Source organism: Convolutriloba macropyga, chromosome 8, assembly GCF_964194025.1.
Source record: "Convolutriloba macropyga chromosome 8, txConMacr16.3, whole genome shotgun sequence".
In the NCBI taxonomy this organism is placed as follows: Eukaryota; Metazoa; Xenacoelomorpha; order Acoela; family Convolutidae; genus Convolutriloba; species Convolutriloba macropyga.
Genome location: NC_134475.1, coordinates 7,697,424 through 7,723,600, shown reverse-complemented (window position 1 = coordinate 7,723,600; position 26,177 = coordinate 7,697,424). Strand labels below are relative to the sequence as shown.

The 26,177-nt window shown below is 35.3% G+C and overlaps 1 protein-coding gene across 2 annotated transcripts; it reads left to right on the top strand.

The window, feature by feature from the left end:
- Positions 1 to 8: 8 nt before the first annotated feature.
- LOC142344427 (neo-calmodulin-like) lies at positions 9 to 26,177 on the top strand. Of its 2 annotated transcripts, none has more exons than XM_075396064.1 (4): positions 9 to 306; positions 16,833 to 17,068; positions 24,036 to 24,171; positions 25,717 to 26,177. In XM_075396064.1, the coding sequence occupies exons 1-4, from the start codon at positions 161 to 163 to the stop codon at positions 25,943 to 25,945; spliced, it is 747 nt and encodes a 248-aa protein (XP_075252179.1). In that variant the 5' UTR covers positions 9 to 160; the 3' UTR covers positions 25,946 to 26,177. The 2 variants fall into 2 exon arrangements, with proteins under 2 accessions (XP_075252179.1, XP_075252180.1); XM_075396065.1 differs by lacking the exon at positions 9 to 306 and adding an exon at positions 14,007 to 14,201.

The window sequence follows — 26,177 nt, the reverse complement described above, 5'->3', positions numbered from 1 at the left end:
AACATCAGACAGCTTCTTTTTACAGTCTCAATTGGAAAAATTTGCTAAACTGGAAGGAAGCTGGAATTCAAAACAAGCTTACAACACTGTAGTTTGCAGCGCTTTCTCTTCCTTAATAAAATATTAATGGAACAGCTGTTAGCCTGAGAGTGCATTAAACATGGCGGAAGATATTAACGTGTGGAAAGGGACAGCCGAGCATGTTTCAAAGCCACAAAAAGAGAACATAGCTGCTAACAGAGACGAAATGGCCATTCAAGGGAGTAAGAAGGTCGTCTCATTTGATCCCCATGGAATATTTGTCAGGTTAGTATTCCAGAAAGTCGGTCCGACAAACAATTTAAAGTCTAAAAGATGGTGACGTAATCGTAGAGGAGAGGAACAGACTAAGCCTTAGCTGAGCTGACATCACAAACTTTTGTAGACATTGGGCCGAAATGCTGGCTGTTTAATATCTCAAAAGTTTGTTGAAGCTCTGTTGGTAGGTTTCTCTTCGATTTTTCGTCTGACCTACGAATTTTAATTTTATTAAGTTGCTAGCAATTAAGTCCTATGGGTCATTTAGCGATTGTTCGTCTGACAGGTATCGTGACTTTTAAGCAACAGGATAACTGGTAAATCCCGGGGGGGGGGCAAAATTCGCCGAGTAGTTGTTTCAGAGTCTTCCTAGTCCTTAATTTCGCTCCGGATTCACTGAAACTCGAAATAACAAATTAGATCTGTTTGAGTCTCAATGGATAGCTATAGATTTTAATTTATGACTGAAACACCATCAGTGATCACCCAAAAAAGTTAATGAATTGTGGAGTTTTACTTTACTGACATTCAATGTGCTTCTTGGATCCTAGGAAATTTCGGTGAAGAGTGCTTGGCCTTTTCAGATTGTGCATAGCATTTTTGTTTGAAAGTTTTTAAGTTTTTAATAGCCGCCCTCATCTTCTCAGCCGGCTATTATTGCGCTCGTATTTTTTTTACTTCGTCAAACTTTTTTTCGCTTTACCATTTTGCCGCTTTTTCGACATTTTGCGTGAAATCTTTTTGACTTCTCTAGGCTAGTTTCTCTCTTCTCTCATTCTACTAAAAGTGAATTTGAACATCCGTTGCTAAGCAAAGCAATTTAAAATGAACAGAGTCGGTATTAAAAACTTGAAGTCAGAAATAGAAACGGGATAAACCCATAAAGCCCAATTTTAGATGCCCGCTATTTGAACGTCGTTCCTATAAGTCTGAGTTACCACCTCTAATGCTTATTGGTGTTGATAGTAGCCCCTGTAGCCTCTCTCTATGAAACAGAAGTATGTTCAACTACGAAATGCCATCAAAATAAATCGGACTTAAAAAATATTTTTGTACAAAAATCTTTTTTTTTCAATATATTCTATTCGTTCAATCCCAATCATACTTATTGGAATCAACGGCGGCTATTTTCCGGCAATCTGCCGGGTATGTTTTAAATTGAATTTTGCGTTTTGTCCGCTGTTCTCATGTTCATTCTTTGTCTGTTGATATGATGTATGTAGGTTAAATGGATATAAGCATTCTAATGATCAGTTGTGTGGCGGTTTTTCAAACCTACATAATAAGGTTTTGCTTTACTCGAATATTTGGGTTGTTTTGTTAATCTGTCTCGTAGTTCTCAGAGATTTTTGTTGTTGATTAAATGGTCTTTAACCTGTAGCTATTTGATTTAGGGAAATCATTAGAACTAATTTGCCATGAACTCCACTTTGACCTTTAGATCTAGCTTTTTAAAGGATGACATTTTTAGCCGGGAAGAGATACCTGAGGCTATTATTGGCCTTCTCTTGGTTTTTACAATCAAAAGTATGTCTTTTTTGTTAAATTCTGTTGACAACTTTTTCGACTTCAGGTCCGCGAGAAGTCAAATTAGAGGTGGATTTCACGATGGAGTAGTAAGGGGAGCAAAAAAGCGAGTAAGTTTGAAGTCTACGTTTTTCCAAAGTACCTTTAAAGTTGCGCGAGAAGTTTGTATTTAAGCAAAATTTAGGTTTTTTGAAAGCGATTTTTTTAACATGCGGCGTTTTGAGTGCTGCTTTCAATGTTTTTTTCTTGATTGCTTTTTATGCAATAGATAATTTTTGCAATGGGTCATTTAGGAAATTGATTGAACTCTTTGACTAGCAGCTAATGCTCTTTTTAAACTTCGATACTATTTATTGTCATAAAATGTTGATGAAAATTTGTTGTTTGCCCCTTTTTTCATACTATCTCTGTTGTCTTATCACCTAGTATCAATAGTGACAGTATTAATGGTTGTTAAAGCTTAAATCAAATCAACTTATTTAGGTGTTTGAGGTTATGGCTAGTGCTTTTCAAGACTTTGATACTACTTGTTTTGAACATACAATTTTTGGATTTTTAATTCATTTTTAGAGGATTTGTTGCACTTTTTGTCTTGTCGTTTCATTTCATTAGGTTCAGGTCTCATAGTTTGCAAATGTTAATTATTTTAATCGATTTGATACTTTCAATTAAAAGCTATTTCTTACTATGACTTTGATTTTCATTCTTTTAAGAATTACTTTAGAATTTTTGAGGTTTTGCGAGTTTTTCTTGCTTAATTTGTTATCTTTAATCTTAATCTCTTGAGTGACAAGTCTCATCGGTTGCTACGGATGCCTAATGTGAACGATAAAATAGTTTCACTTTTTATTTGTTGTTTCGTAGACCTTTACACTTTTCACTGAATTTTTACTGACTTTTTGAGTTTTTTGTATTTGTTATCTCAATAAGAGCAATTCTCATTGGTTGCTAATGAGCAAAAAGTATCTCTGATTAGGTGCTTGAGTTCACAGCAATCGCTTGTAAGATTGTGACACCTACTTTGCGGATAATAATAGTTGATTTTTTTGTCTTAATTATTTCCGTTGAGGTCTTTTCACAGTGCCAAGAACAACAATGAATTCATACTGACCCTCTAATGTGGCATAATTTTACTCCTGAAAAAAAATTATCTCTTTTAAAGTTTTATGGTATGCTCTGGTTAAGGTTTTTTTGGTTGTAGTTATGAGATTCTCTTAGTTTTCGCCACTGATTTTAGAAGTTTGATTTTTCTGACCATTTTCTGTCTCTTTTGCTTTGTCTGTCAATGGTTCCCACAAGGTTTCTGTATTATGTTCTCTTTCTACGGACGCACAGAGTCAATTTCATCAATATTTTGTTGTTTTAGGGATTCTTAAAGCAGTAAATCTTGGAAAAAGAAATTGTCTAAGTGTTTTTGGGTTTTTTTTCATTTTTGAGCATATGTGGTGAGGGGCTTTGCTGACACTCTTAGATTGATTTTTTTTCAAAATTTTTATCGTAAGATCAATGGTTGAGTCAATTCCTTGGATTGTTATTCAGGACTTGTCCTGTTATGTTTTTTTTTCGATTTCTGTTACGACCATATGACGTCACATTCACTTCATATCTGCTTTTTTATTCGTTCATGCAATTTGAAGTGAATTGCGTGGGTGAGTCACTTTTCATTTTCAGTGGAAAGAGTTTGCTGTTCATTTGCGAGATTAAGTTTTGGTCACACGTAACTTATTTCACTCTCAAAAATGAAACCGTGACTCTAAAATTGACTTTTTACTTCAATTCAAAGAAATGAGGCGATTGATTGTATGCCACTCTAATTGAAGGTTATTTGAGACCAACTATTAGAAGCAGCAAGTTTGACATGTTCTTAATCAACATCTGAGCATTTAATGAAAAAAATGTTGGTTTGTTTCTCTTACTATTTTTTGAGACTGCAGATCTACAAAGCTATTGCGGTTATTTTCTGGCAATCAGCTATGTTTTTGATGTACTTTTTGATCCCGTTTTTCGTTTTACATAAGTCACGATTTTTACGCTTGACATCTGACTTACCTCAATCACTGTTTCAACTTAATGGATTTTAGATTCTTTCACGCATTGAATTAAGCAATGTAGTGAACACAGTTAAAGTCAAAAGAGCAACATCAAAAGGAAGGGGATGAAGCTATAAAGTCCGGTCATTAAAGCCCGCTCCTCGCTCTCAAAATGACTTTCTTTAATGCAAGAAACTAAGGTTAATTGATTGTGTGTCACTCTAATTGAAGGTTGTTTAGGAGCAGCTAACAAAAACATCAATAGTTTAGAGATTCTTAATCAAAAAATAACGTATCAGCTTTTAGTAAAAAGATAAAATTTCTTATGTGGTCTGATTTATAAAATCTTTTTGAGAGTGCAGATCTACAAAGCCATAGCGTCTAATTTTTGACAATCTGCCAGCTATGTTTATGTTTTGCGGTAATAGCTATGAAAGACTATACATTGTTGGTCATCTAGTTCTTTGAATTGTTATGCAAATACGTTATTCTGTATGCATCGACGTCAATTTTTAATGCCAACGTTTGATTGCGCGCCAGGAACTTCAAATGGCAATTACTCCCATTAACATATCAGCAGCTCAGTGTGTGTGTGTGTGCGTGTGTGTGTATGTGTGTGTGTGCGTGCGGGCGTGTGTGTGTGTACGTGTGTGTGTGTGTGTGTATGTGTGTGTGTGCGTGCGGGCGTGTGTGTGTGTACGTGTGTGTGTGTGTGTGTGTGCGTGTGTGTGTGATAGGAATATTTTTTTAAACAACGCGGTATGAGAAATTTCACGATCTCTATATATGAAGCTTCTTAGAGGTCCTGCAAACAAGATTTCCGTATGGTTCGTTATACCAGATGGTATTAATTGATAAATTATGTTGTTCACATTTTGATTTGCAAGTTGATACAATTTAATATAAGAAAGTCAGTTATTTGCATAGCACGTTTTTTTTTGTTTTTGTTCTCAAAGGCTTTTGTACATGAGGGTATCAGCATTTTGTCAAAGTCCGGCATTTTGCTAACTGTGCTTCTAATTCTCTTATTTGCGTCTTTTGTGTTAAAATCAAATAACTGTTTGCTAGGCTCTAGATTAAAAAATCGGATGTGCTCAGTACATTGATGCGCAGAGGAATAGTGGCGTTTCATTGTTTTTTCTCAATTTGACTGCTCCATCTGAAAAATTAGACTTCAACGACCTCTCTGAGAAAATTACCGCTATCGTTTAGCTTATTGTCCGTTGCTTTAATTAATTTTGTATTCTTGTCAGTTTTTAGAACCGCCACAACGACAACGAGTTTAGATTGAGCCCATTGATTTTGTGTCCCAACAAATGCTTTCAATAGAAAAAGGACAAATGTTTTGAAAGGGGTTAAATTGTCAACTAAAAAAATACATATAATTAAGAATACAACGCTAAGAGAGTTCAAAATAATTATTTGCAAAAAAAACATCAAAATATTGCACAATTTTATTGATTTAATGACTTTTAACAAGCAGCAACATGTATACAAAACTTGAAATCTGCTAAGTTCACTTTAGAGTACATGGTTGCAAGAGATCAAGAGACGATTTAATGGCTAATCACTTTGAGTAAACTCATCAAAACGGTGTTGTACACACCGATCTTGAATCGACCGATTGTTTGGACCAAACTTATTTTGACCAAACTCAATTTGACCAAACTCAAATTCGTCGATGTGCAAAATACTCCATTATATTAAAGCAATGCCATCTAGGAGCGTTGGGTTAACATCAATTAGGGATGAGTGTCGAGAACTTTCCCCTTAAGAATTGTCGAGAACTTGTCATGATCATTTTATTTGGTCGTTGTTGTAAAATAAGATTAAGAGGCCACAAACAAACGCGAGTAACTGCTGATATTTTGTGTATCGAAAACATCTTTGTAGCATTGAAAAAACAAAATTTCAAGATTTCAATTCCCATGTTTTGGCAACTATAAGCTAGAGTCGTGGGACCGCAAACCCGTGTTTTGGTAACTACTGCAAATAGTTACCCATGTTTTGGTAACTACCGCAAAAAAGTCAAGTTTTTTGCGGTAAACCATCTTTTTTTGCTTATTTGAGCATCCGGATCATGATCCACGGTAGCAGAACAAACAAGAGGGTAAAATAAGAACAAACTCGCCAGATAAACAGTGTTTCCAATTCCAGGTAGAATCCATAAACCCAAAATATATTCAAAAAAATACGCAACCACTTTTGCCTAAACCAGAGCGAGAAAAAGGTCTTGGCAAAAAGTAGCAAGTCAGCAAAAACACGAGCGAGACGGGAGACAGGGCAGACAAACGTGCCGTAAGCTGTTTCACTTTAACTGCTCTGTTGTTTCCATCTCCTTCCGGGAACACTACTTCCACTCTTCCCAGGAGGCCAAATACCACGTGGGAGAAACCTTTAAGAACCCATACCTGATCCTTGACATTGCGTAAATTCCCATTGTTTTCGGTCCATTTTGGTCCTTTTTAACAAAGTCAACATGTATTCCAGGACGAGTCTGATCCAGATCTGTTTGAGGAATATTTACATTCTCCCAAGACTTCATGGTGGCTGACTTTGCTGACGGGAAGACAACAGATGAAAGCGATTTGTAAGGAAACTGGAGCAGTAATTAGTTCGGAGTCAACGGTTCATCCTTTTCCAGGGCGTCTGACTCATTTGTAAGTGGTCTGCAGTTCATCATATCTTCTGCTTCGACCATGATGGCGTGGAACACGTCAAAGGTGAAATTTTCAACCTAAATTGATATGGAGTGTCAACTTGACACTTTCATTCACTCGCTCTACCGCACAGCCAATATGATGGCCAAAAGATGCGTTGAAGAGCCATTTAGTTCTCTGTCCTGCACGTTCTTTGTGAATTTCGTCTTTATCAAGATCTATCAGACACTTTTGAGTTCTTCATTGGTACCAACAAAGGTCTTGCCGTTGCCACTGTTCAAATTGACGGGTTGGAAATTGTGCGAAGTGAGGCGGTAGATGCTCAACTAGGTGTCTGTATTCAGATCCGGGCACGTTTCCAAATGAACATCTCGCGTTACCAGACAGCTGAATATGAGGGCGTAGTGTTTCTTGAGCTTAATTTTTCCACTTCATTATATAAGAGGCCAAAAAAGTCTAGGGCGGCGTTGGCTAAAGGAAATTATTTGTATTTTCAGTCAGAACAATGCAATCAGAAAACGATGCCATGAAGTCTCAATTTTTGAGCTTCCAAAATGACGGCACAGAAAACAATTGTATCTAATGCTTTGATTTTTTTGCGGAGACAAATTACGTAGTTGAACAAAAGCTGTTGTTGCTTCTGTTGATGTACATACTCTTGATGAGAACGAGTAAGATAAAAACAGCAAGTTTGGTCTTTGGCGTGGAGTAATATGGGCATCTTGTCCTATTCGAGTTCAAAAGGAGAAAACGCTATCCTTCAATAGGTGCGTATTATCCTTTTTTGTCATGCGTTTGGTTTAGTGAGCTGTATTTGCTTTTCGAGTGCAATTTACGCCCATGTTTTAGCAGTTCTATGGCTGACAGGAAGCTGCTGGCTTGAGACATTCGTATGACGTAAGATTTTCATAGCTCATTATCTTCAACTGCGTGCTGAATTTGAATGCCAATCTGTTATTTCAGTCTATAGAATAGATTAAAAACAGTAGCCAGTGTTAGCAAAAATTTTGACCACGTCCAAAAATGAGTAGTGTAGACTATCGGTGTGTTAGCTCACGACGCTGACCTTTACGTTGCCGCAGAAACCGGCATTTGTTTTGTATATCTACACAAAACGTCATTTGTTGAGAGAAAAAAAATCATTTTTGAAGAACTAATCCTGTCGAGGACGACTTGACTATCATTAGAGTAAAAATGATTACTAGTTTAATCTTAGAGGTCTTGTTTAACCAGCACAATTTTATATTTTAGTTATTTTTATACCCTTCCCAATAACGAAGGGTGCTTATGTTTGATTGCTGGTCTTGTTCTTTTTTATAAGTTAGACAACGGCGGACGCTGCAACAATCGAAGCATCAAAAAAAACTTGGTTCTCGTTTTCCGGTAGATTCTTTCATGTCATTTGTAGTGCAGTTTCAAGTCGGGCATAGAGTGTCAGCTATTAGGAAGCTTCTGCAGGGGATGTAGAAGTTCTAGTGGGAGGTGCTCATCCCATTTTCTACCTAAAATCAGAAGTTGCTGGAAAAAAAATTAAATTTTTTTGTCAGCGGGCCAAGCAACCCAATTGGGTCAAAGATTGATGCCACCAGCATCAAAGTTTTCCGTTGTTTGCAAAATTCAGCCTCCTTAATGAATTCTTTTATAGGGGTTCACGAAATAAGTATCTTTTTCCAGGTTCAATATTCGCCCGAGGTCACTTGTTTCACTTTCGGGCCCGCCGACGTCTTCTAGAGCAAAATTTTCAGGACTTTTGCTAATTTGAGAAAAATTTGTAAGACGTAAACTGCCGGCCTTGAGACAGATCTTCACATGCAAACCGTAGCTTTGGAAGAATCGAAGGTCTTAAAAGTCTGTGTGTAGTTATCCATATGAAAATAGGCCTTTTCTACGTTGTGTGCTTTTGGATGTCCCGGCGTTGTCTTCCGCCCATCTATTAAAAACAAATATTAAGCAGGATGGCGAACCAAATGCTCCAAAAACTAACCGCGGGAGTTGAAACTATTGCACATCATTGTCAATTGTCCAGAGGAAATGCGATGCAGATTGATCTTTGTTTCTGAGACCCACTTTTCAGAACATTCCTTCGTTGTCTGCTAGAACATCAATTAATTTTCACGGAATCTGGTCAATATTCCAATAAGACTGTTTAATAGCTCTAGGCCTGTCAAAATATTAGATCTCACAGATACTCCTCTAAATTTGAAAGCTGCACGACGAACACTGTTTGTTCAGTTCGTATTTTGACAGGGTTTTGCGCCAGATAACGATTTATTTCGTGAGCTGGTTCTGTCATTTATAACGGCTCAACGTAATTTTCTCAAAATCTGCTACGCTAGTCTGTTAGTACATATCACTCAGTTTTGGATCATGGTTAAGTTGTTTGTCTAAACTCTTTGGCTGATTGAGTGCAGAAAAACTGTTATTTTGAAAACCAGTAGATACTTTCCGTGGAATGCCTATTCCATACCTTTCTTTGTGTTTGATAGTGTTCTCAAACTTTTGAAGTGCTCATTCTTCATCTTTGCTGACATTAATATCCTCTTTTGTGTTACCATCGTTTTTTTTACCAAGCTCTTGTATCAAATTGTCTAATTGTTATTCTGGAATTTTGCGATGAACTTGGCATGCAAATACTTTAACTTTTTTGAAGATTTGGAAGACAATTTTTTGAGTGTGTTCCTGCAAAGGCCCCTTCATGTTTTGTTTTTACGACAAAAGGGTGGTTCTCCAGATAATTTCAAACAGCATCCTACAAAAACGTAAATTGACTGCCAGGGTCAATGATAGCATACGTGTCGAAAACATTATCTTCTTTAATAATAAATACTGGTATTAACTGTAACTGCTCAAACCAATCTTTTAGTGTACTGGATAACTGGTCGATTGTTGATTTTTGGGCTCGTAGACGTTCCGTTCAAGTTTGCACACCTACACAAATTTTATTTAATGTTATTGCTGAAGTTTTCCCCGTGCCTCAGAATGTTTATGGCTTTAATTGTATTTTGAATTCTGAGTTGTTTGGCGATATTTTTGAGTTTGTGGATTGTTATCATTTTAAATGATAAAAATGCTTGGGAAGACGAATTTTTATTGTGCATAGACGTTGCCATTAGTTAAATCAGCATGCTTCTTTTTTATCCGAATAGGATATATCGACTGAATATAGCCTTCTCGCTATTTAAGAGTAGTTAGATGGTTTTTTAGGTAATTCACTTGAATATGCAGGGCAGAAGTCAGAATGTATTTTTTGAATTTGATTTTTGTTTTTATGATTCCAATATGACATATCAACATAAATCACTTTCCAGCTCATTCAAAGTTATTTCTAAAGAGTAGCTCAAAAGTTCATTGGGTAATTCAATTGATCATTTAGTCAGAAAATGAGAATGGGTTTTTCGAACTTTCTGGTTTCAAAAAAGTTTTCCTTACAATTCTTGTTTTCATGATTCCAATAAAAATTGTCTACTGAAACTGCTTTCCGGCTATTTCAAATCTAATTCAGTAATTCACTAATTCAAAAGATTAGTTGTATTGTCTATTCGGTAATTCATCTGAATAGGTAGTTAAAATTTTCAAATGTGTTTTTTGAATTATCTGAATTCAAAAAAATTTTTTGAGATATTTCTCGCTTTTGTGATCCACGATTGATATATTGGTATTGCTACTAGAAACTAACTCAAAAAGCTAGTTTAAAAAGTTTTGCTGGTAATTTGATAGGATAGGCGGTCAGAAAATCAGAATCGGTTTTTCGGTTTTCTTTTTCAAGACTATTTCTCTGAGTTTTCGGTTTTTTTGCAGATTTTTTCAAAGTTAGTGAAATGCTTTGCCTGTTTTGACATTGATAAAATTATTCAATATTTATCCATCAAGGTGCTATAGTAAGAATTTTTTTGGGTAACAATTTTCTACTTTTGAAGTTTTTCTGTCGAAATGAATGGAAGTTTTTGGTTGGATCTAACCTAGGAACAGGAAATCAGAAGTATTGTCTGACACCTCGGGCGGACTCCTGCTGTTGGCTTCTGAAATTAGTTTAAAAAACTATATCCTATTGTTGGGGTGACGTCTGAAACCACTAAAAACTTTAGGTCCGATACAGGAGACCATCATCTGCTGTTATCATGACCAAATAATCGTTGACGTCTGTAATTGTAACATCAGAGGGTTGATCGTATTGATTGTCGGGTATTTACCATTAATATGTGACAAAAACATATTTCAAGAATTGAAAGTCAAATTTGAAAATTTTGTTTTCCATTTTTTTGGTAACTATACGCATAAAGTAATTTTTGCGGTAAATCATCATTAACTTCTTTATTTTGCTATCTTGAGGTTGCATTCGCAACATTTTGTCGTTGAACAAAATTTGAGACTGGCAGACATTTATTTTGTTTACCATCATATGTATTAGGTATGCTGAAAACTTCAACCTGACAGAAAACTGACAAAAGTATGTGAAACTGAAAACAAACACATCGGGAAATTTAGATGAAATTGGTTGTAATAAACTTTAGGCTGACTTTAATTCAAAAATTTGAAAAAAAATGAAATTGCTTAATCGTTTGAGCGGAGGTGATCCGCAAAACTGTAATTCAAAATTTTTCAGTATTCATGTTTGAGTAAGAAGTCCAAGTGATACGTTTGCCTTGTAAGTGCTAATTGTTTTTAAATTATATTCAGTTTTTCATAACATGATCTATTGATTTAACTAATGTACTTCGTTTAGACGGTATTTAAGAAAATTAAACACTTGTAATCAATTTGTCCCTTGAAATATTCAAATTCGAAAGTTGATTTGCACGCATTTTATGCAAAATTTTCAAAGTTGCTGAGAAGTTTTTGCACCGAACGAATTCTGTAAAATTGTTTTTGCCTCTATCTCCTTTGAAATAATGATAGATAATAAAAAAATCAGCGCACTATCAGATTTGACAACAAATTTTAAGTAAACGCTTGAATGATTGTTTGAAAACAAAATTCGTCAGCTTCCCTTGCAAAACAAAAGTAGGTCTCGTTTTTTGTCGACAAATGTTGAATCTGGGTCAAATGATTGATCACCCAATTCCTTTTTGAAATATAGCTTGAGTGTTTAATACATTTGATAACTGTTATAAAAAACTTTTTCGCTGTCATTTATTTTTTTAAAAAAAAACAAACACCTAAATGACTCAAGAAATTAGATTCGAAAGAATTTCCCAATGAAAAGAAGAGGAGGGAAAGGAGAAAGAGGAAAAGGTTTGTCTGGTTGTTTTTGTGACATTTTTTTTGTTAATCTCTATTTTATTCCCCAAAGAATGGTAACCGATGAAGTCTCAACGTTCCTCTGAGTTCTTTGGCAGCGGTTGCCGGAGAATAAATGGCAGAATTGTGCGGGGCGATAGAAGAGACTGATTATTTTCCTTCTAGATGTTTGCAACCGAAACTGCAGTCATCTTCCACATCCATTGCTCGAGCCTCACCTCTGCTTAAACAAAATAATCAATTTAAAGATAAAATACAATTTTAGGATTTTTTTCTGATAAAACCCTTAAGACTAATTTCTACTTCTTGAGATTTTTCACTTATTAATGCTTTTGAAAAGAAGTTCTTTTTTAAAAAAGAATCCCTAAATTATGTTTCTTTCTCACAGTAGTTAGCGGGAAGTTTAGATTGTCAAATTTTTCAGAAATCCTCCTAACTGTGACTCTAAATCAAAAGGGTAGACTTTATACCATTCTTATTGTGGTCTCAATTTTCTACTTGAAATTAAAAAGGAAAAATATTTTATTCAGGAACGTACTCTTTCTTAGGAAATGCTTTCTTAATAGAGTGCCGGTTATCAGGTGCCAGTTAATTATGTGGCACCTATAACATCATTTGTCGGTTATAAACAAAAATATAGCTTTAAATGTTGTAGAAATACTGGATGTGCTCCTCCAACCAATCAGAGACTGAGAAGACACTATTCTCTTTTATATAGTGCTAACTCCACTAACTCTAGTCAGACTGTTAGTTTAGATACACCATGTGTATACACTTGACTCCGGTGCTGTATTGTATTACCACCGTATTAATAGAAGTTTATCTTCAGTGTTTTACAGAGTCGGTTAGTCTGAGAGATATAGGTAAGCCTACTTGGTGTGCAGAAATAAGTAGCTCTAGCTCTATATACCTTAGGGCTGTAAAAGGAGCCCACCCTGGGTCTGCCTTAATGTACGAAATCAAAGATATTACTAATATTCTCAATTGAGAACTGGTCTAAATACGTGTGGACTGTAAGAAAACCAAAGAATGCAATTAAAAATCCCTAAATTTATTTGATTTGTTTTTAGGCTATTGAATTTATTGCTCAACAATTCTTTTGTGGCCTGATCTTACAAAATCTTAATTTGCTATTTCGCGGAATGTGTTGCCGAAAGAATGATCAAGTGTCAATTTGCTCTTTATATTGCAAGGTCCTTTATTCAGGTGTTAACGTATTTTTTTTGAAATAAAAGGTAATGTGGACAAAATGATCCACTTTAGTTCTTAGGGGCGCACGCTTGTGATAGTTGCAGTTTTTCGTCCTGGCAAAACAATTGTTTAAAGTTCTCATTTTTCAGATATTCGATTTGAACTGCTTCGTTTCTGTTGTTGAATAATAATTTATAATGGCGTGCGTGGATGTGTGTCTTCCTGTGTGTGTTTTGCGTGCGTATATGTTTCTGTGAATGTGAGAGTGCTTGCGTCTCTTTATAACTTCAATCTGATTATGATTATATGGATTTTCACTCTAAGGATTAACCATTTTTCAAAACCGTCTGAGAAATTTTCTTTAACAAAAGAGAAAAAAATAAGCTGATTTTTAGAGAGAAAAGATTTAGGAAATAAAAAATGAGTTAAAAATTCAGTGTATATTTTCAACGATTTGAACGTATTTCAATGAATCTGAGAGAATTAGACTGTAAGATCTTCGAGCTGAACTGTTTCCGACATTTTTTTTGCTTTTTTAAGCTATTTTACCCCTTTTCAACACATTATTGTTATCAGAACCCGAGTTCAATCTCAAACCCCGGCATCTAGAACATTCGTTTCTTCTACATCTTTTGCCCCTCTGACTAAGCCCAAATGTTTTTACAGTAAAAAGCCATCAAAAGACTCAAATTGGATACGGAAATATTTGTGGGAAGTATGCTAAAAAAATGCTCTGATTTGTGAGGAGAAAGTACTGAAATGCGGTCAAAATTTGAGGTGTTGAAACATCAGAGTGCTTGAATTTTATTAGTTTTTTTGCGGAAATGATTTTTCTGATAATGAAAAATTATTTCTTTCTTATATTTTTCAGGCAACTGTATTGAAAACGGTTTATATTTATTTCGTTAAAATGACAGCTCTCGATAAGCCATGAATAAGTGACAGTAACTTATGAATGATTTAGAGCTTTTTACAATTCAGTATTTTTTGCGTCTTAGCGTGCTGTATTATGAATGAATACCAACCAAATCAGCGATCAAATCGGCGCATTTTTGCGTTTCAAATTTACGTGTGATATTTTTTGTGCGTATTGTCATAAATACAAACATTGAACCATTTTTGCATTCATCAATGGTTACATGAAGCAGTATTGTTTGATTTGCAAATCATAAAAATCATCAAATTGTTGAATTGACGAACAAAAAGACATTAACTTATGATCAAAGTTTCTTCAAAAAATGCCAGCAAAATCAAAGAGGTGAGTTTCTTTCTTTGCCAGCTTTTCTTCCAAATACTTTTCCATCAATATAGGATCTCATTTTGTTGTATTAGTTTACAGGCGTATGTTATAAATGTTTTATGTTTTGTTATTTTTACATGCTTTGTTGGTTTTTCTGTCACTAATATTGCATTGAATAGTGATTTTTTCTTGCAAGAATTTGATACTTATCATTACATCACGGTATAGGGCAAATGTCGATTAATTTATTTACTGTCAGTTTAAGTTGAAATTAAGCCATTGAAGAGACCGCGAACAGTTCTTACTTTTTTCTACATTTCGAAGATCAGAATAAATGCTAACGCAATCAATCGACTCGCCAATTATTAAGTTCTCGATTTGGGATAAAAATCTGAGTCACATAGACAAATATAAATAGTGTTACAGTTTGCGAGACTCACGCAACAATCTTCCGAACCAAAGTTAGGTATAACGACCAAAACGCCGAAAAAAATCAGTTTTTGTCTCACAAAGCAGTAATTGTACTTTTGGTTCCGCTCCAACATTTTAGGCACAGGATTTATAAACTCAGCTAGTTCTTACAGAATTTGGGCCAATCGGTAATTTTGAGGTAGAAAGCCAATCGTTGTTTTGTCAGCTTTTTTGAAGGTTTGTAAGGTTAATACACGTTTTCTCTCCTTGAATAAATGCTAATGCTTGAAGCGATCAACGGAGAGCTATTTTTTTATAGCTTCAACTCGATATATTTTAGGAGATTATTTCTAAGATTTTTAAAATTTGTTTCATTTTTTGTGTTGTCATTTAACTTAATTTTAAAAGTCCCATAAAAGGTTTTAAAAATTGTTTTTTTACCGTTTTTAGTCAAACAGCTTTTTGACTTTAACACGTTGGTTTTTAGAGTTTTGCTGAATTCCTGAGTTTGTCTTTGTTTGTTGCGTTTTGTTATCTTATCAAAGCACCTTTGTAATTAATACAATAATTGGGGTTTGTAAAGCTACAAAATTATATAATGTTTCCTGTTCATAACTTATAATTCTTTGTGCGTTGACTATGTATTTTTTCGTTTTGCCTTTTTCTAGTTTTGACTGTTTTTCAACTTGTGCTCTTTGCTAAGTCTCATTAATAAGGTTGCTATTGGGTTTTTGAGGGTGTTGATTTTGATGTCCCCATTTCTTTAGTATTTACTTTTTTATTATGCCATTTTTTTGTTTACATTTATGTAACAGTCTCATTGTTGTCAGCTCATAATTGTCTTTTAGCACAATAGCTGAAATCAATCTTTTATCTTTAGTATTAAGCGGGTTTTTCAAAATTCGACAATGTTTTTTTTAAAAAAAAAAGGTTTTTTTTGTCCGTACTTGTACGTTTTTGTTATATTCTCTCTCAATTTTACACTAACACTCTCTACTGAAATGTTTTTTGTATAGTAGTTTCCACTTTTATCTGAAGTTAGTTAAAACGACAAAAAAAAATGCGGAACAGTCAGTCAGTTTTCTTTCAACCTTTCTTTTATTTTTTGATATACCTTTTTGCTGTCGCCTTTTTCACTTTTCAGTAACTGCCGTTAAGAAATTTTGACTGCAAATGTAATTTGCTGAATACAGTGAAAATTATACTGATTTTGAACTGCGGTTACGCTTTTTTCATTTGCTCGCGTGTTTTCAACTCTGGTGCCACTAAATTTCAAAGAGAGTCAATCACGCGTCAAGAAGTGAAATTGCAAGTTTTTTTGTTGAATACTTTTCTGAACGCAAATGTAATTTAGTACCCCCAGCTTTTGCGAATAAAAAATTCAATTTTTGACGCATTATTACTCAATCTTATAATCAAATTTCGGAAATAATTTTTACACCAGTGATCTCACAGGCTAGTAGTCTTGCGCACGTATAAAATCAACATAATACATTACGGTAACTTACCAGATACCCCAATGTGAAGTTGCTGAATTCCACCCTGGTTTCATTGTTAAATGAAATTTGTCTCAAAATGTGATATATTTTGACGTTTGTTCATTATGATTGAGTTTGTATTTGTGTTAAACATTAGAGAAAGAAAAAAATGTGAATGAAATATGATTCCATCACTGATTGGAATAACTAATAAGTAGTAGAAAAACACGAAAAATTGTTTGGGTCTCTCCCATTATAGTCGCGCCATGCAATAATTTATAGCCCCCATTACGATATATCACTATTTGGGGCTCTAAGTTATCCGACCACTAAGCTGTGTACAGACCCCTTTTTTCAACTAAAAGTGAAATGTGGTATTCAGTTCATTAGTGAGGGAAAAATTAACGATGCAAACTGATTTCAACTTCAGATTTGATTTTGTATATATTTAGGCCAAGAATATGGATGAACGGGGTTGGAACATTAGATGCGACTTCACATTGCTAAACCTCCTTGTACAGAGCAAATTAAATATCTCTTGTTTAGAAGACTTTTGATCCCATTATTGTTTATATTTTTTGTTTAGAGATACTAAAATGACTACGACATTCTTGGAGCGCAGTACAAAACAATAAAAGAAAGTATTATAAGCCAATTTTTGAGCTTTCGAAAGGATCTTTCTTCAGAATAAAAGTTCAGGACGTGCCAGAGACCTGTTTGGCTTGCTAATTTTTTGAGAAATATATTCAATTTTTTATAGAGAAATAACGAATCAGCAACAACAAGACATGCGGAACAATAACAACAAGAAGGCGAGTCAGATGCAGAGACAAGTGAGTTATGAGAACGGATTCTATTACGAAGTTTTCAAGAGTTACGACCGGAATGGAGACGGAGTTCTGAATCTGAAGGAATTACGTGCAGCCATGCAGCAGCTGGGATTGAACCCTAAAAAGACAGAGATTGACGAGATTATGGCCCTGTATGACCATAATGGTATGTTTGTTTATTTATTTATTTATAAAGATAAGTTCAGAAATCGAAAATTTGAGAAGTAAATCAAGATATTATATGAATTGAGATATTTGTTCATAAGTGTTTAAAGGCAAAGTTTTTATTTGATTTTGCACTTTTTTCATTAACTTTGAGAGAAAAACTATTCAAATAACAAGGATGCTCGTTAATATGCGTTCGCACATCATGTTCCGACCCGAGCTCATCTACACTTTTGACTTAATTGTCAACCAAATGAAGAGATAATAAAAATAGATGATTGAGTTTAAAAAAACGTTTAATAACCTACTACTTATGGAATTACATAATGCCATGCCTCATTACAGCGCTGAGGAGATCTTTCGTTGAAAAAACTACGAGAAAAAAAAACAAACAACAAAAGAAGCAAAAACAAAAATTTCACGGGAAAAAACTAAATATCTAAATTTGAACGCACCTAGTAACAACGCCAAAATGCAATCGTATAAAACCTTAACTGCACAAATTTACTTTGTTCAAACTATACAGCAGATGGCAATTTTCCTTAATGAGACTAGGTAACAAAGTCGACAAAAGGAAATAATAAGGCGAAATTGAAAAATCAATCAACATTTATCAAACCAAATAATTTCTAAGGACTTAAAAATCATTAGCTTTTAACTAAAGAATTCTTAATAAAATTACTAAACATTCACTATGAAACCAATAGGAGCAGTCGTTGGTTAAAATAATCCATCGAAATGGACTACAGAAGCAGAAAAACTCGAAAAATTAAATAATTTGCGGAAGCACAAATTATTGAAGCCATTAAAATCATTATCTAACATCTGAATACTATACATATTCTTCCTTCCATTTTCATTCAAACTAAAGCAACTAAAATTTCACTGAAAGATTAAATAAGTGCATTTGGGCCAGATTTGAAAACCATTGGTGTCTGTTATTACGCGAACGTGCTAAAAGAAGAGAAAAAGAAACGCAAGTACACCACTAAAACTTTTATTCAAACGCATATAGTCCACAAACAAAACATCAATTACGACATGATATCACCGGACATTTAAAATTTTTGAAACCTCTCAATGAGAGACCTCTCAATGATGAGTATAAGCTAAAAGTTGACGAAAAAAAAAACAAAAAAAAACTGAAAAGTTTAAAAATCTTTGGTAATGTATAATATTAAAAACTTTGAGACTATTCCCTATAAAATGACTGCGCCGGGTAACATCAATCCTTGAATACTCAATTACAAGCTTTTGAGATCGGTCAGCATTTTAGGCCTACCTAAAGATCAAAAACAATAGGCAAAAACCGCTAATTCAAAAAAAAATTGAGCGAAAAAAGTGTGGAAGCCAGTAAAAAAAAACTTTTCGGTAATGATTTTTCTATCATCCATTAAATTTTTAACAGCATGAATTTTTTTTTTGAAATCTTGGGGCATCGAAGCCATATAACCAGGTGTTAGAAAAAAACGGTAATCAAAATAATTTGAATTGCTCTAGAAAGAAAGGAAGGAGGTCTGGTCATTATTGCGATTTTCAAATCATGAAACTAAGTTTAAAATTGGTTTTTGTTCAAGTCTTATGGCTATGAACAAAACAACAAATACATTAAAAAACCAAAAAATCAGTAGAAAAGTGCGAGAAGAAAGTGTCGAAGCCATTTAAATCGTAAATTTTCTCTGAAAATTTTCTCAATGATCCATTGAACGTCTTCCAAAAACCCACGGGAGTTATCCAAAATAGGATAATGTGATAAACTTCCAAAAGGTTTCAAATTTACAAAAATATACAAAAATTTTAAAATCGTCTTTGAAATCTTGTGGCATCCAAGTCATAAAACCAATATCTAGAAGATAAAACCGCTAAATTGATTAATTTTGCTTGCAGCAGAAAGGACTGGGATCCTGTCAGTACTGAGGCTGACTTACAGTTTTTAGAAATAAGTTTATGATCGGTTAATGTTTAAAAAAAAATTCGACAAATTATATATAAAGTGTTAACAGCCATTAGCTGTCCAATCAAAGAACTGAATAGCTTCACTAATGCTCATTAAAGAACCCATTTCACTTTTAGTCAGTGATTCCATGCCGTAAGGCTCAAAAAATTCAGTAAAACCTCAAAAAGAAAATCAAATTTTACTAAAATTACAAAATCCCGGAGTCGAAGGCATAAAAAACATGTGCGATGCCTTGAAAACGTGTTTTTTGTTCATTAGGCGTCTATTTACTGTACATCAGGTTAATCATTAACCAAACATCGATATGAAAAGTGACCAGTCTCTAGGTGACCTTAAAATTTTGAAGTTTTGAAAAAAACTCAAATTGAATTCGATTTTTTAAGTAAACTTCCCTGTGAGACCACAACTAGTCTTTTTATCACCTTTCCTGTATTCGGAATACGAAATTGATTCATTTTATGGCGTGAAATGTAATTTTGAATGAAAAATTTTAAAAGAAAGGATCATAATTTGAAGAAAAATTCCACTAAAAGTGAACGAAATCATACCAAATATCACGTGTTCACACAAAACTTCAATCCTCGATAACTCCTCGAAAAATACGAAATTCAAAAAAAATATTTTATTTTTTTATTTAAAATTTTAGGCCAGACGAGCTTTTTAATAATACCACTCACATTTCTCTACGATGAATACATCGATCGGCCAAAATTGACTGAACAAAATAAAACCCATTTGGGTATATAGTTTCTTCCCCCACAAGTGGGGTCGGAACAAATATTCAATTTTTTAAATTATAATAAAGTTTTTTGAACATTTTTGACGCTTTGAAAAGTAAAAGAACTTAAAGCGTCATTCAACTGGGTATGGTATTGAGTTTTCTTACAAAACAATATCCAGAGGGGGGATCTTAGGTGGAAACTTGATTAGGTGAACGGAATTTTTTAGCGATTAGGCGAAAATACTGAACTGAATATTTGTAACAATTGGGCACAAAATGTTATGCTTTATGATTTCCGCGGAGTCATAATAGGGTCATATACAATTTCCTAGTAGTCATTCAAAGATTATAAACTTTTTCTCAGGTTACATGCAAGGATCATTTTCTTGGAAATAAGATATGATTCCTATGACATTACATATGATGCCCGTATGTCGTATGCCCAGAAGTGTTAATGTAGAATTTAGTTCCTGCGTAGTTTATTGACACCTTTGTTAGTCGCAACTTTATCTTTCACACCCAGAACTTTTGCGGGTAAAATAAATAGGTCCTAATTTTGATAGGTCTCAAATACAAATATGCGTCTTAACATTAGGGCTAATGAAACAAACACTTAGGACTCAAATACCTTGTTCTAACAAAGATAAGACCGAATTAGCACACAAATGACCAACAATACCAAAAGTGGAGTTTTGCACGGCAAATAACACCTGATAAGAGGCACACAAAATTGTGGCGCGATTTAGAGCAAGGCAAATAAGACCAAGATTATTCAAGTTGGACAACCTCGGTGTCATTCACTTTAAAACTTAGCCTGCTGAAACTCCAATCAAAGGAAAAGGAAATCAATTTGGTGCCCTTATATCTCCTTTTTTTTGTTCATTAAAACTGAACACATCTAATTGCTATTATTGGCCTTGCTCCATATTACCCTTGTTCGCCAGGCTTTAAAATTTAACTTACTCGCAGTATGGACGGCAAAATTGTTAAAGCGCGACATGGAAAGGCCCCGATAAAACTACCTCCAGTGGCTGGCAAAACGCCACGGGCAGAGCATATTCGAAACTCCAAAATGAAGGCAAAGAGGCGAACAAAAAGCGGCAAGTCTAACAATGGAAAGAAGACCCTCGCAGCGAAATCAGACGAGCAATCACAGCAATCAAGCAAGCAACAACAGCCACCAAACGGTCAACAACAACAGCAACACGAACAACAGCATCAACGAGCATGTGATAGCGACTTGTCCGACGACGAAAAAGCCGAGCAACAAGCGCTATTGGAGATAAAGAAGAAAGTGCAAATCGAGCGTCCATATGCAGTGTAAAAGCGAACTTTAATTTAACTTAGATATCTGTCATGTGTGTGCTAGTCCGGGTTAATAAATTATGTCATCCAAATTGAACAACTTACCCCTCATTTCTTTTGCTTAACACGAGTAACAATAAAACAATGCGTTGTTCCACCGCTCATGCCGGCCTTTAAGTAAATTCCTCCTTTATTTGGGCCCATTTTATTTCCAGTGTAGCAATCCCAGTGGGCTTGCTCGAACTCATCGGTGTCATAAAACATGTAAATATTAGTTCTAAAGGTTCGGGCTAGCATTCTCAAATCTGTTGTTGTAACGAAATTAAGGCCATCTGGGCCATTAATAAGAGGGGCAGCGCCCATCAAGTTTAATAAGTGGCGGTCCGGGCCTTCTTTCCGTAAAGAACGAATTATTACTTCAATTTTTCCGCCTTGATTAGGGTTTCCGGTCAAAATTGTGCTAAGTGCAGCGCACACGCAATTGTAATCGGGATCAATAGTGTCCACAGTTTTAGGGATAAAAGAAGTAGGATCTAACGAAGGGGCGTTCTTGAAACAATTGCTTTCCAGTAACGGCCTTTCGTTAATAACTAGTCCTAGTTCGTAACAGATTCTATCCAGAGTAGAGCGAGAAGCATGAACTAAGGGACCGGTGAAACGTCGATGAATAATTTGTTCATTGCAATAATCACAGTTGCGTACTACTTCCCGAACAATAAACCGGGCTCCTTGGACATCGTAGGATTGTTTAACAAGCCGCTCAAGTTTAACTGCTTTAATATGCTCATGGTCCCGATGTAGTTTTTGGATAATAAAACTTGCATTCCTCGAATGCAATACTTTGAGTCCGGTCTTTTTATTAAATAGAGTTAGTTTTGGTTTGTTGTAGCGACTACATAATTGTTTAAAATGGTGCTTTTTCTGTCGATTAAAATTGACATCTTCTGGAAATGTTCCACGACGATGAAATTTGAGAATAGACTGATATAATTGGAAATCCATTGGCGCTCTAAGTTAGTAGGTAAATGAAAGCTAGTAGGAATTAAGGTTTAATGAATTTGTTAGTTGGTGATTTACTAGTTCATTGGTATTTACATAAGTTCATTGGCAAACAAGAATTGGCGTGCACACCTTGACTGATTTATCAGAGCATGAAATATTGATCTGCTACTCTCTGGTACAGCTTCAGGGCCCCTTTTGTTCCAAATCCAAGCGTCCATATTTTTGCAACCCCCCCCCCCCCCCCCGCAAGTCCTGAAAACCCTACTTCCCTAAGTCCGATCACCATCAAATTTTAACTGATCACTCCCGGGACAATTTCTTACACATTGAGAAAACCAACGGGCTTTTTCCTGTACCCGAAACCGTTCTTTTGACTTTTAAAGTAAACAAAGAAAAAAGATGAAAGATTAGTTTCTTATACTCCTTTGAAAGAAACGACATTTTTTTCCAGAGTCAAAACATTTTAACAAGGCCTCGTTCAGAGTGGAAAGTTGGGATAAAATACCTTTCAATCCCAAAGTATTCGCACTGAAACCATTCCTCAAGGGAATAAGGGACAGAAAGAGCTAAGTTTTATTTTTCTTTTTTTTTGATGACTCTAGGGAAATGGTTAAAGTTTTATTTAGAACGGAACATTACTCCAGCCTAAATGGGAAACAAAGGTATCATAGTTTAAATTGGATGCGTATTCGTTACTTAGGAGGGAAAAAGCAAGCGTGCGGAAAAATTGCACACATATTGCTCAGCATGAAACATGGATTGTACCATATTCTGAAATTATCAAACCGAGTTAAACACGCAGCTCCGGTCATCTCGAACAAACATCAACATAAGATAAGTGGCATCTTGTGACTGACCTTCCACGCCAACCATAACACTTACACGTTAGGTCTTACGTTTTGCTGATAAAAAACTGATAAGGTTGAGTACCCTTAGGCACAAGAAAAACGACCAGAGAGAGATTTGCGAATCTGAAAAGCAGTAGTTCGTTAATTAAGTTAGTTATAGTTTGAGAGACGAAGTTGACGCGTGAGTTCAACTTTCCTAGAAGAAAATAAGTGTTGAAAAGAGCGATTAATCGATCTTTGGGATTAGCTTAAATTACTCTGATTTAGTGGAATCGGGATTCTTCCAACTGTTGTAAGTTGTTTATGGTTTTTAAATTTGAATAACAGGAGAATATTTGATTGTGTTCATTAATTCTCTACTCCGTAATTATTTATTCTGGGCATAACTCTTAGCTTCAATTCAACGAGGCAAAGAACCGATATATACTTGGTTGTTTTAGTAACTACATTTCGACAACTTATTATTTTCATTATTGGAAAGGAAATTAATTATTGTGCGCAGCAATTATTTTTTTATACAGCTTTGAGAGAGCACAGGGGACAAAACTCTATACTTAATTGTCAGACGGACTCACTTTTCTTCGAAGAACCTTTCAAATTTGATAGAGTTTTGGGCGCTAGTCAGTCCCCAGCTAGAAGCCTTCTAACGATAAAAATACAAAATTCTACAGTTAACGTGGTGTCAAAAATATCAGAGGTGGATGATAAAACTCTACGGCTTTAGTTTCTTATTAAAATGTTTTGTTAAAAAAAGAGTCAGTTTTCTATACGTCTGCATTGTGCTAACCTTGATTAATCTGAGCTCGTCATTCAACGCATCCGGCATCAGCATTAATTCATAATAGTTATATAGCCCCATACAGGCAATATATGCCTTTTATTAAACATTTTTTCATCAATGCAATTAGGCTACTCAAAACTAAAGGCACGTTACAAATTTTCCGCTCCATTCGAATTTCATTCGAATTTTTCTGTCGATAAAATTATAACTTAATTTTCATGAAAAAAAACTACGATTCATCGATGGGTTTATGAAATAGCTATGATCCATCTAGTGAATTATGCAATATCTATGATCCATCGATGAGATTGACTGGGACTCCAACTCGGGTATCTAATATTTGTTCTGCTGTAGGTGACAGTAAGCTATCATACGATGAGTTTGTGAACCTGTGCAACAGGATTCCTCCAGACACACCAGAGTCACTAGTGGCAGCCTTTAGAGCAATCGACAGACAGAACAAGCAGTACCTTGACTTATACGATCTCAAGTAAGTATAGGTAACGTGACTCTAATTGAAGTCACTGAGAACTTCTGGCGTTTATCGAGAACCGCGAAGCGGTTCAATTTTTTAAGTCAGAATTTTGAAGTGACTTCAGCAGAGTCCCGTAACCTTGCTAAAGACACAACAGGTCCGCGTTTTGGAATGACAAAAAGTATATGGAAGTCGAACTACTGGCTAGGTATATAGGAACTGCTGGCATTTGAACTTCTGGCACTGCAGACTTTCGGCTTTTTAAAATGTGCACGTGAGCGGTTTAGTTTTATGACGAATGGGAAGAGATTTAAATGGAAAAAAATGGGATCTTTTCCGTTTGTGCCCCCCCCCCCCCCCCAGTACGTTATGCCCCCCCCCCCCCCCAGTACGTTATGCCCCCCCCCCAGATACAAAGCGCGTGTCATTACATAGTAAATCATTATGCGTCTGGGGGTGCAAATAATATGCGTCCACTAAGCTGTGGGGGTGGGGGGGGGGGCAAACGGAAAAGATCCAAAAAATGATAGAGCAAAACTATAGGAGGAACCCTGAGAAAACTTTCCCACGAGAATAAGTTAACTTTTCTTTCTTGGAAAAAGTGTAGTATTTCTCGGAGGGATTGTTATACTATTTCAGAACCAAAATTTCCAGGGTAAGAAAATTGAGAAAAAACTGTAGCTAGTAATGTATATAACCGTTTGAGCTGTAAAAATATAAGAAAGAGGGTGATAAGGGAACAAGATTCTTTTAAAAATGCGGCAAAATTTTATTGTTTAAGGTATTTAACTTTTGGATCTGTTTCATTAATGATACCAAGTACGCTATATTCACCACCCCCCCCCCCCCCACCCCTGTTAGAGATACAGGTCATTTTATATACCGATAAAATGTTAGAGATACGTGTCATTTTAAGATACCAGCCCTTAGTGGGCAAATATCTTATACGCCCCCAGACACACGTGGTAATTATTTTACATAGTAGCGTGCGATATAACAATAAATAATTCGTAGCTGGGGGCACAAAAAAACACTGTTCGGGGGGGATCCCGTTATTATCATTGTGTCTGCCTCGTACGTGCCGGTTACATTAGTTCACTCACTAAACTGGGGTTCATAAACAGAAGTGATAATGAGCCCCTCTTTTTGTCGTCATTTTTCACCAAATGATAAGACGTTGAAGATCTTTTCCGTTGGTGACCCTCAACATAGTAGTAAGTGCGGATTATCTGGAGTCTCAAGAGCGCGTGCCACAATGGTATACTATGTAATAGTACGCGATACATAACCAATAACTGGAAAGATAACATAACCCAGAACCCCCATAGCATAGAGATCTATTCTGCCCCCCCCCCCACCGCCCTCCGTGTTTCTGACCCCCACTTACAAACTATGTGTTGCTATATATCATGTTACTATGTAAAAAAAATAAAAGTCGCACGTGGGTCTGGGTTCGTAAAATATATATGCCCAAAAAGCTGGGGGGATCCCCTTAAAAAGAATAGATCCGGAGGGTTGCGTGGATTTTGGGAGGAAAGATAAGAAGTAGGGTTTGTTTAGAGCCATCATGAAATCGTTTGGAGAGAAAATGCCAGATGAAGAGATAGAGTTCATGATGGAAATGGCGGATGTGAACCACGATGGAAAAGTGGAATTCAACGAGTTCGCACAACTCCTCCTCGCCAACAGAGACACCCCCACGTCATCAAGTCCACAACAACAACAAATAACAACTCAAGGTGCTCAAGGCCGACTGCAGGCCTCATTTGCAAACAGCATGAAGAAATAACCAATTAAGAACTAATCACAGAAACAAAATTGGAAACTGTTCCTAAACAAATCCTAAATATTCTGATTAAAAATTGATTCGTTGTTTTGTGTGTTACATAATAAGCATCCAAATTTGATATTTTTTCACTTTGTATTGATATGTAAATTTGTAATGTTTGTAGAACTACTTTGTAATGTTTGTGGAAAAAAACTGTCCCCGAGTCCAAAAATTGACGTTTTTTGGAAGAAAA

Excerpts from the sequence above, each read along its gene's own strand:
- LOC142344427 (XM_075396064.1), top strand. The coding sequence starts at position 161 with ATGGCGGAAGATATTAACGTGTGGAAAGGGACAGCCGAGCATGTTTCA. Across the intron at positions 307-16,832 it reads CCCCATGGAATATTTGTCAG|AGAAATAACGAATCAGCAAC; the intron begins GTTAGTATTCCA and ends AATTTTTTATAG. Across the intron at positions 24,172-25,716 it reads CTTGACTTATACGATCTCAA|AGCCATCATGAAATCGTTTG; the intron begins GTAAGTATAGGT and ends GGGTTTGTTTAG.